Source organism: Lissotriton vulgaris, chromosome 3_1 (assembly GCF_964263255.1).
Source record: "Lissotriton vulgaris chromosome 3_1, aLisVul1.2, whole genome shotgun sequence".
NCBI lineage: Eukaryota > Metazoa > Chordata > Amphibia > Caudata > Salamandridae > Lissotriton > Lissotriton vulgaris.
Window position 1 is genome coordinate 1,373,022,892 of NC_141689.1, and position 12,009 is coordinate 1,373,034,900.

General features: G+C 45.2%; 1 protein-coding gene across 2 annotated transcripts in view; it reads left to right on the plus strand.

The window, feature by feature from the left end:
* Positions 1-12,009, plus strand: part of CORO2A (coronin 2A) — a 433,064-nt gene that overhangs the window by 103,402 nt on the left and 317,653 nt on the right. For both annotated transcript variants that reach the window (XR_015309352.1, XM_086961842.1), the window contains exon 2: positions 10,411-10,611. Coding sequence is in view for 1 of the 2 variants with exons in the window: in XM_086961842.1 (XP_086817968.1) it covers positions 10,411-10,611 (201 nt within the window). In the remaining variant the exon portion in view is untranslated. The remainder of the gene's footprint in view (positions 1-10,410; positions 10,612-12,009) is intronic.

Sequence of the window (12,009 nt, forward strand, 5' to 3'; positions counted from 1 at the left end):
ACACCCTCAACCCCATCTTCGCTGCGGGAACCAGCGTCCACTTCAGCCACACAACGCAACCACCTTGGAGCGACCACCACTGCGTCCATTTCACTGTCTACAAACCCAAAGCACCTAAATCAGCCACACACCCGCCTCAAAGGAACTGGAGCAAGGTCACCGACGAGCAACTGAACTCCACCCCCTTCGGACACAACCACACAGGATCATCTGACGCAAACACCGCAGCCAGAGAACTCCACACGTGGATTTCCAACTGCGCAGACGAGCTTGCCCTGCTACGCAACCCCGGCAAACAATGCCCCAGAAAAGCCGCCTGGATCATCACGACCTCCAAGAAGCCAGGCGCACCTGCAGATGCCTGGAAAAGAACTGGAGGAATACCAAGACAACAGACAGCTACTCCACTTACAAGGATGCCATGACGGACTACCAAAACCAAATCAGAATGACCAAAAGGAACTTCATCCACAACAAAATCATCACTAACGCCACCAACTCCAAGGAACTCTTCAACGTCATCCAGGAATACACCAACCCACGCAGCAAAGCCACAGACATCACCCCTTCCCAAGACCTCTGCGACAAACTCGGACCCTACATCCACCTCAAGATCAGAACACTCTATGACAACTTCACCAACCACCCACAAGACACCTCAGCCGGCCCCGGCCTCCCCAAGGCACCAGCCAGCCCACCATCTCCAACTGGACACCAGTTACGGCCATGGACACCGCTGCGACCATGAGGGGCATCCACTCAGGGGCCTCCACTGACCCCTGCCCCCGCACATCTACCACAGAGCCACAGACATCATCGCGCCCCAACTGCAACACACCATCAACACCACCTTCCAAACAGGCACCTTCCCAGATGACTGGAAGCGCGCCGAAGTCTGGCCCCTGTTCAAGAAGCCCACGGCTGACCCCACCGACCTCAAAAACTACCAGCCCATCTTGCTGCTCCCCTTCGCAGCCAAAGTGGCAGAGAAAACAGTCAATAGTGAACTGACACGATTCATCGAAGAGCATGACGTCCTCAACCCGTCCCAACCCAGATTCCGAGCCAACCACAGCACCAAGACCACCCTACTCGCCGCCACAGATGACATCCGCAACCTCCTGGACCAGGGCTACTCTGCGGCCCTCATCCTCCTCGACCTGTCTGCAGCCTTTGACAAGTCTCTCATACCGCACACTAATCACCTGACTTCATGACGCCGGCATACAAGGAACTGCCCTAGACTGGATCCGCTCGTTCCTCACCGGAAGCAGCCAAAGGATCAGACTACCACCCTTCCTCTCTGCCCCCACGGACATCTCCTGTGGAGTTCCACAGGGGTAAAATCTGAGCCCAACCCTCTTCAACATCTACATGGCCCCCCTCGCAGACATTGTCCGACAACAGGGCCTCAACATTGTATCCTACGCCGACGATACCCAGCTCATCCTCTCCCTCACAAAAGACCCCACCTCCGCAAAACTCAACTTCCAGAGAGGAATGCAAAAAGTGGCTGTCTGGATGACCAACAGCTGCCTAAATCTCAACGCAGAGAAGACAGAAGTCCTCGTCCTTGGAACCACCCCTTCAGCCTGGGACAATACCTGGTGGCCCACCACCCTCGGAAGCCCACCTACCCCCTCAAACCACACGAAGAACCTCAGCATCGTACTCGATTCATCACTCTACATGAACCAACAGGTCAACGCCGTCACCTCCAGCTGTTTCAACACCCTCCGCATCCTCCAAAAGACCTTCAAATGGATCCCTTCAGAATCGAGGAGCACAGTCACCCACGCACTCATCACCAGAAAACTTGACTATGGCAATGCACTCCACGCCAGCATCAACAAGTCTCTACTACGCAAACTGCAAACAATACAGAACACTGTGGCCAGATTCGTCCTCGGCATCCCCTGGCACCAACACATCAGCCAACACCTGGGGCGACTCAACTGGCTCCCCATGGAGAAGAGAGTCAACTTCAAAATCCTCACTCACGCCTACAAATGCCTGCACAACAACTGACCCAAGTACCTCAACCATAGTATAAACTTCCATGTACCCAAAAGAACCCTGCGATCATCCAACCTCGCCCTGGCTGAAACCCCACACATCCACAGAGCCAGATCGGGTGAAAGATCGTTCTCCCACATCGCAGCCAAGACCTGGAATGAGCTACCGGCAGACATCAGACGCACCCCCTCCCTGAACACCTTCAGGAAAACCCTCAAGACCTGGCTCTTGGGCTGAAACAGAGCGGCATGCCCTCCCCCCTCAGCGCCTTGAAACCCTCACGGGTGAGTAGCACGCTTACAAATCCCTGATTGATTGATTCATTGATTGATCATGAGTCAAAAATATCTAGTCCTGAGTTTGTGCCCTGATACTTGTGGTTTTCTTTTTACCATTATAAAGCGGAGACACTATTTCATCAATGCGAGGAAATAAAAAGCATTTGCAATTCAATAGGTCTCTCATTTGCGAGAGTTTAAGCGATTGACATTGTAAATGACAATGTCTTTTATTTATCTTTTTAATAATTACATAAATAAAAGGCATTGTCATTTACAATGCCAATAGCTCAAACTTGCATAAATGCGAGAACTATTGCATTTCAAAGAAGTGGCCGCCATTGATCTGGCTGCTTGGAAAGTCATAGCCTGCATGGCACGCTGGATGTTGCAGGAAAGCAATTTGTGCCTGAAGTAGGAGAAACTCATTAAAGAAAATAATGCTTACAGACTAAATAAGACCTACAGTGTAACTACAAAAGTAGTTTAGGCCAGTCCTAATGGTAGGTTACAAATGAAGACAAGGCGATACTAAGAATGGACTAACAAGTCTATTAACGAATCAGAAGCCAGCATTTGCAAAAGAAAATTACACAAGCCAATTAAAAATATGTGCGGAGAGTGAGCGGAGCTTCAAGTCCATACTCAAATACAGCAAGCCTTGCAGAGCAGCGCGTGCGCTTCCCAGGCTCGACCTAACAACTGGACCGGAGGAACTATTGATACCTGGCATACGAGAACTTGATGTCTCAGAACTAGATGATAATTTGTCATGCACATGGAATGGCACATATTACATGTTTGTATTTCATAGTATGATGAAGCAACTCTGTAAGATGTAGAGATACCAAGTCTTTCTGGTTCGCTGTTCTCTTTCAAAGTATGGGCTCTGCTAGAATGGCCCAAGCCTCACCCCTCCTTTCCCTAGTATCCTTGACTTGACTGCCTTTCCCGCTGCCATTCCTTTGTCCCTGCACACAGGCCACTGTTCTGCGCCATCAGGCATCTTCAAATAGCTGTTTCTAGTTTTCAGAGGACTTGTTTGTAGAGCCAGCTTTGAAAACCTGAACAATTAGCTATTGAATGTAAGGGGCTAGATCATTCATTTATTTACGTAGTCTTATAAAGCGCTTTCAACTCAAAATATATCAGTGCAACCGCATAACACATGCAGCCTGATTCATCAAGCTGATTTGTGCTTGCAAAGTGCCAGAATCTGAGAATCTGGCCCTTTGCGAGTGCGATTTTTGCATTTGGGATTCATCATCCCAAATGCAAAAATCGCTAATAGCGATTTCGCAATTTTGCGAGGAATTACATTTAAGGAATCTCTATTTGAGATTCCTTAAATGCAATTCATCATCCATTTTAAAATTGCGAATTCGAAATTTCGGCCCGCTATTTACCGCGAGGTCAAACCTCGTGGTAAATAGCGAAAACTCAGAAAAATGCTTTTAAAAGCATTTTTCTAAGTTGCATGTTGCACACACACACATGTCCTTTGGACATGTGTGTACGCAACACCTGTTTCATTTTGCATTTAAGGGGTGCTACAGGGTGTCCTTTGGACACCCCTGTCACCCTTTAAATCGCTATCTTATTTGCGATTAGCTAATTGCTAATCGCAAATAAGGAATACTCCCAATTCATTCCTAAGGGCCTTTTGGGGAGTTATTCCTTATTTGCTATTAGCAATTTGCTAATTGCAAATAAGGATTGTGTAGGAATCGCAAATCTTTTTGCGATTCCTACATGAATCCCGTTTTGCGAGTCTGTAATAGCGATTCCTTATGAATCGCTATTATAGACTCGCAAAACGGGTCTATGATGAATCAGGCTGATGGTATCATTACCAACACATAAAACACATGGTATCATTACATTCAACCAAAGTAAGCAGCCATGTACCTGGAATAACTAGATACATCTAAGCATCAAAACCGTATCATGACACAGCAGGAGGTGGGGGTGGGGGGCAGTGCATGAGACCAGGAGGTGGGAAAGGACCTGTGGATGGGGCAGCAGAAGAGAGGATGGAAGCGGACCATTAGCTCAAAAGATGAGAGAAGAAAAGAATACTTTGAACTAGAGAGTGAAACCACTACTCCACATGCAGTTTGTACACGAATGGTTTTTTTCTCCAGAAATTGAAGTAGTGTTTCTCTACACCTTAAATCAAAAGTGAGAGAGTTCCAGTTTGTTGATGCTGTACTTCAAAATGATTACTTGGTCACTTTTTGAGTTCTGTACTTCTTACTTTCTAATGTAAGGTTTTGGAGACCACTCCACTTTCTTTATACCTCTGCGAACTTCAGAGCAGGGTAAATATGTTATGTTTTTACTCGAGGAATAATATGCAATCTGATAGTCTGAGGACAGGAGAGTATATGATCGTTTTACCTTATGTCTAATATATAATCTGTTTATTCAAGGAAACCAATTCATTTCTGCTTGATTGTTTTATTCCCAGAGTTTAATAAACAACATGTTAGCGTGAGAGGTTTCCATTGAGACACATACTTGATTGCAGTCTATAGCCAGCACTCACTCCTGCCACAAAAAACCTTACCTTTTATGAAAAATAAATACAAGCAGCACATGTATTTACCTATCGATAGTGAAAGGTATGCATGTCAAATGCACTAACCAATTTATACTGAATATTTCCTTTTGGGTGAGTTCTAAGCTTAATTATTTCTTTATGTGGGAAAGAGATATATGTGGGTGGCGTGACACCTAGATGTTTGTTCCAAGTTCATCTGTGTGATATTTATGTTTGTAACTTTCATATAACACTCAGGCAGTCCTAAAGTTGCTTCAGAGTACTAGTAAAAACATAACATTATTACAGGTCTCACACACCACGTCATACTTTTTTATAGATCCGTGACCACAAATTGATCAATTTGAAGTGTACATTAGGAATGAAAAGCTGCTAAAGCAAGATATTCACTCATGAATTGGTTTATCATTCCTTCCTACCAGGTATATCCACTGGGCCAGTGGTATCTGCAGAGAGTTAGCAAGTCTGCACGTGCTGGTGAAAATGTGCTATTGGTCATTAGTTTATGGCATAATATAGATGTTACATTTTTTAAAAGTTTCTCATTTGTGTTTATATTTTGTGTGTGTGGGATTTGTGTGTGTGTGTGTGGGTGTGTTTGTGTGTGTAACCAGAAGGTAGGGTGTGGTGTGTGGGTGATCATTCAGTGGCTTCTTCAGGCTCTAAATGAACCCATCTATTGGCCTCCCACTTTTGGGGTGATTCAGTGCCTCTGCTTATTGCATTATAGGAGCTAAAAGCTTCTCGTGGTAAGAGCAGCATGCGTTGCTGCTGCCGGCGCTTTAACCCTTGTGTGTGCATGGAAGCTTGCACATCTGCTGCCTACTGCACTGCTGCTGTGTATGCTTTAACCCTTGTTTGTACACGGAAGCTTGAAACGCTGCTGCCTATGCTTTAACCCTTATGTGTGAAGGGAAGCGTGCACTGCTGCTGCCTACTGCACTACTTCTGTCTACGCTTTAATCCTTTTTTGTGCACGGAAGCTTGCACTGCTTCTGCCTACTGCACATCTGCTGCTTACGCTTTAACCCTTGTTTGTGCACAGAAGTTTGCACTGCTGCTGCTTACGCTTTAACCCATATGTGTGCAGGGAAGCTTGCACTGCTGCTGCCTACTGCACTGCTGCTGTCTACTGCACTGCTGCTGTCTACTGCACTACTGCTGCCTATTCTTTAACCCTTGCTTGTGCACAGAAGCTTGCACTGAGCTGAGCTCGTCATGACCCGCGTGGCACTCACACGCGAGGATAATTCCCTGCCGTGCTGAGGGTTCAACGAAAATGGGCGTGTTCATGATGAGGTCAGCTCGTCATGAGCACAGCGCCACCGTGCAGCGTGACAAGCCAAGCTCGTCACAAGCACCCTGGCGCTACGCGCGCCCCCCTCTCCTCCCAGCGCCGCGGGGGAATTAGCCCTGCGGTGAACGGGTTAACCCTTGTGTGTGCAGGGACGCTTGCACTGCTGCTGCCTACGCTTCAACCCTTATGCCTGCAGGGAAGCTTGCACTGCTGCTGCCTAAGCTTTAACACTTGTGTGTGCACGGAAGCTTGCACTGCTGCTGCCTAAGCTTTAACCCTTATGCGTGCAGGGAAGCTTGCACTGCTGCTGCCTGCGCTTTAACCCTTATGCGTGCAGGGAAGATTGCACTGCTGCTGCCTACTGCACATCTGCTGCTTACGCTTTAACCCTTGTTTGTGCACAGAAGTTTGCACTGCTGCTGCTTACGCTTTAACCCATATGTGTGCAGGGAAGCTTGCACTGCTGCTGCCTACTGCACTGCTGCTGTCTACTGCACTGCTGCTGTCTACTGCACTACTGCTGCCTATTCTTTAACCCTTGCTTGTGCACAGAAGCTTGCACTGAGCTGAGCTCGTCATGACCCGCGTGGCACTCACACGCGAGGATAATTCCCTGCCGTGCTGAGGGTTCAACGAAAATGGGCGTGTTCATGATGAGGTCAGCTCGTCATGAGCACAGTGCCACCGTGCAGCGTGACAAGCCAAGCTCGTCACAAGCACCCTGGCGCTACGCGCGCCCCCCTCTCCTCCCAGCGCCGCGGGGGAATTAGCCCTGCGGTGAACGGGTTAACCCTTGTGTGTGCAGGGACGCTTGCACTGCTGCTGCCTACGCTTCAACCCTTATGCCTGCAGGGAAGCTTGCACTGCTGCTGCCTAAGCTTTAACACTTGTGTGTGCACGGAAGCTTGCACTGCTGCTGCCTAAGCTTTAACCCTTATGCGTGCAGGGAAGCTTGCACTGCTGCTGCCTGCGCTTTAACCCTTATGCGTGCAGGGAAGATTGCACTGCTGCTGCCTGCGCTTTAACCCTTACACGTGCAGGGAAGCTTGAACTGCTGCTGCCTACGCTTTAACCCTTCTGTGTGCAGGGAAGCTTGAACTGCTGCTGACTACGCTGTAACCCTTATGCGTGCAGGGAAGCGTGCACTGCTGCTGCTTACATTTTAACACTTATGTGTGCAGGGAAGCTTGCACTGCTGCTGCCTACGTTTTAACCCTTATGCGTGCAGGGAACCTTGAACTGCTGCTGCCTACGCTGTAACCCTTATTCGTGCAGGGAAGCTTGCACTGCTGCTGCCTATGCTTCAACCCTTATGTGTTCAGGGAAGCTTGAACTGCTGCTGCCTCTTCAGTATCTGTTTAGCGAATGAGAAGGAAAGTTGCTCTCTTTCTCCCTGTGTTGTACCTTCTGTGCAAGTTAGAGTAGCGAGCACTGCTGCTGCTCTTGTGTGGTATTCAGTTTTGTAAAACATTTCACTATGAAATAGCCAAAATTATTTGAGCTGTCAATTCGTGATTTTAATTTTTACTTTCTGTGTTGGGTTTCACAGTGACTAAAACTTTTTATGTGTGTTTGTGTTTCTAGTGGTATCTCCCCTGTCCACCTCATGCTCTTTACAGTAGTTATAAAAGGGAAATTTGCTTTCCTCTAGCTATGTAAACATTAAGTGTTTGTTATTTTCCCTCTCTAGACTGTTTTCCCTTTTTGGGAGTTTAACATTACCGTGATTTTATGGGTAAGATGCTCTGACTCTTCTGTACAGGAAAAGGAGTTCCTGAGCCTCTTAGAATCAGCCTCCCCCTCCTCTGCTCTGATGAAACATCAGCACTGCGAAGTTCATTCTCTCCTGCTTTTGTTGGTGCCAGCCACCCCTACACAAGCATCTGGGCTGTTATCTAATTGTGTAAACTGGTGCAATTCGTTCTTGGACCCCCCTCATGTGTTATCCAGGCTGAACTCAGTACAGGGTTGCACACATCCATTTGCATTTCAGACATTGCAGTAGAGAAACCTTTATATAGACTCAAAGTAAATAGGACTTGAAGGGTGGATTTATTTTTTCTGTGGTGCGCAGGGTCTGGTTGTGCACGTAACTCCCTAGCTCAGACATGGCACTAAAGCTAGTCAGACGCAAAAACAAAGAATTCCCTTTTCAACTCGAATGATTGTAACTGTGATGGATATACAAGTAAATATTATAACCTTCTTCAGATGTGGATCATGTGGTGTAGGTACTTAACATACATATAAGCAAGCAATAACATCTATAGTTAACACAAGGAATTGAGAGAAAATAATCAGTATTGATTTAATTGAGATCTATATCAGTGATGCCAAACAAGCAATTCCTTAGAGGACAATAAACAATAATGTGCTTCAGTTCCAATCATTTTATTAAAAACACTATTGGTTGTGAACCAGACATTTAAAAAAAACAAATGATTAAAAACATTTAGCACAGTTATTTCATTACCAATTACATCTCTTTACTTTATCTGTAATAATGTATCTAAATCAGTGTAAATCAGTTCAGTCGTTTTTGAGACATTAAGGTTTAAAAATATTTGTATATCTGGTCGATTGGGTCCCCAAGATTCTCGTGAGAGTTTTGCAGGAACACAGATTCAGAAATAGAGTATTCTGATTTGCCCAGGGAGCTTGTTTTCCCTTGGGCTATTTCTCTCCTTATATATTTACTCATTTTTACTGTGCTTGATCTTGAACCATATCTGTACGCAATAGATGAGAAACTGGGTCCGTTCTATGGTGCCTGAAAAAAGATGCACCACTGCATTTTGTAAGCAATGTAGCCATTTGAATTCTCCTACCAGAGGGCGCATACATAGAGCCAGTGCTTAATTTGAGCCGGTGGTTTCCAGTGCTGGGCACTGGCACTTAATTGCTGGAACTGGCACTTAATTGCCAACACTGGCATTTATGACAGCTGCCACATGGTGGCTCTGTTTGTATAACTTAAAGATGAACAGAACAGCAATTGTTCATTAACTCAATATGCATTAAAAACAACTAATACCTCCCACCCAGGCTATTTTTATAGTGTTGGGGCCTGGAACAGGCTGAATTGTCACACTTGTAGTGTGCTAGTTAGTAGTAGCTGTGTTGGTACTGTCATTGGCAATGACGACAGAGGAAATGGGTGGTGCAAGCTGCAGAGGTCTCATGACTAGATCCCTGGCACTTATTTATTTTACAAAGTAAGCACTGCATAGGGCATTCCTCAATTGCAGTTTAGAACTAATCAAAGCTCTAAGTTTAGAAAGGATATAACATTAGCTGGCAGAGCTTGAACCAGCGGTCTTTGGATGTTTTATGTAATTGAGGTTTAAGACTCATGCCTGAGCCCAAATTTAATTTTTGCAAGTTTCAAGTTGAGACCAAGAAATGGATGAAGGACAAAGCTCGGGCATTTTAGATATATGTTTTTAGTGTCTAACCACCAGGGGCTGTGACTAGAAAGTGTCCATGGCAACCTGATGGGTCTGATTAACCCACCTAGCTCTGAAAGCTGCCCCCTCGCCTGCAGCCCACTGGGAAAATGTCAGAGTGGCCAGTCCGGTCATGCAGATTAAGGAATAGTTGGTGTTAAAATTGTAATTGCATGCTCTAATTTTTTTCCTCTGACACTAATGTAAAAAATAATATTAATATATCCTGGAAATATTCTGGCATGAGGAAGGGGGGGTCTAGTTACAAACGTTGTAACAAACGTGTAAAATAATGCACATGTAATACAATCTTATCAAATTGAGTCATTTCGCTGTGTGCAATCAGATAGTAAAATATATAGACAGTGAGTAGTTGGAGAGGTGAATCTTAGAAACTTATTTTTTCTTCTGTGGGTTGCACACAGAAGAGTATCTTGAGGCCCGAGCCATGGCGTGTTTCCCTCATTCTTTGGATTTCCTTACCAATTCAGTTGTACTTAAAGATTTATTGTCTCTTTGTGGAATTGTATTTGGAAATAGGTGCTTCATGTGCACGCGTGAAAGGTTGAGAAACGGCCCCTTGTTCTTAGGTGCTGTGCGAGTAGGGAGGAGGCTTTACTGGAGTCAGTCAGTATTTATTGCATTTTACCGTTATTTAATAATCATTTTCCTTTTGAGAACCATTTTGGTCCAACTATTACAAGCCATGCTTGGGAAAAAACACATAACGAGCATTACGTTCTTTTTCCCGACCCTTACGTTCAACTCAAGTTATTTTGTCTTTCTTTCTTATCTTTGTTCATTCTCCAGATGTCATGGCAGCCTCAATACCGAAGCTCAAAGTACCGTCACGTGTTCGGCAAGGCCGCGACCAAAGAGAACTGTTATGACTGCGTGCCTATCACGAGGAGCGTCCACGACAACCCCTTCTGCGCGGCCAACCCTCAGTTTCTGGCTGTTGTGACAGAATGCGCCGGCGGGGGCGCCTTCCTGGTCATACCGCTACAGCAGGTACGTTTTGTCAGCACCGTTTGCGGTTACTTCCGGCCTGGGGGACAAGTTAAGCATTCACAAAACAAATGTGTGAGCAGTTGGTTTCCGCAGACAATTTTAAAACATTTTGGCGCCCCCTACGCCTGCTACATTTCTTGCACCCTTCTCTATTTTATTTTGATGCGCACCTCTCCGTGCCCTTGCCAGGCGCCATGCTGGTAGTGCATTTACTGGACTCCAGCAAGAGTCACCAAGGTCAACTTCCTAAACGTGCTAGGTATAAAAAACAATTTTTACATGAGCATGAACTATGTACAGATCACTTTGCTTTTCCATTTGCGTCAACGTTTGTTGGGGTTTCTCTACTGTTTGAAGCACGAATGTCCAAAAATGTAAGAAAAGATTACAGACAACGAATACAACACGTGAAATATTTACGTGGTTCAATCTTATCTGGAATATTGTATTGTATTGTAATTGCATTTATATAGTGCTTACTACCCCTGACGAGGAGTGGGAGCGCTTTTTCATCGAGTAGCATTCTACTCTGGAACCCATAAAGGATTAGTGGTGAATTAGTATAGTGCATATCTGACATGCTCTGTAGCCATGGAACAACCTTGATCAGTCCCAACATACAGGAAGTGCAGATGACATGCATGCCCTATGTTTTACATGATCAGTTAAATGGAATAAATATTCTCATAATAATCCTTATAAAACCTTTTTTTCAGATGACACTTCCATAAAGATTTTGAATATCACAGTATAGAACAAAGTTAGCTAAATGCATATGTTCTAGAGTGCAAGAAAGAATAAGTCAGCAACCACCTATTCATAAGAATTCATTAACAATCTAATCTAAACAGTGCATAGACAAACATACATGTATATCATATAACTGTATAACAATTAAAATTAGGGGCCAGATGGCCATGGCCTAAATTGTGGTCGCAAACGGGCAAGTGGTAGTTTGCGACCGCAATTTAGGGCATGGCCATGTACAAACCTCATTTTGCGAATCGGTAAATTTTACTGATTCGCAAAATGAGGTTTGCGACTTGCTATTAGGAAGGGGCGTGCCAAGGGCGTCCCTTCCAAATAGTGACTCGCATTTGTATGTATGAATGTTTTGCAACTGCAAATGTGGCCACAAAACACGCAATTTACCGCCTACTTCAAGTAGGTGGTAAACCATTTGCAAACAGGAAGGGGTCCCCTTGTGAATGGGTAAAAAAATATTTTTTAAGGGCAGGCAGTGGTTCCATGGACCACTGCCTGCCGTTAAAATATGAAACTGAAAAGTTTCAGTTTCTTTTTTTTTAAATGCATCCCGTTTTCCTTTAAGGAAAACGGGCTGCATTAAAACTGCTTTATTTAAAAGAAGTCACAGACATGGTGATCCCAGCAGGCCAC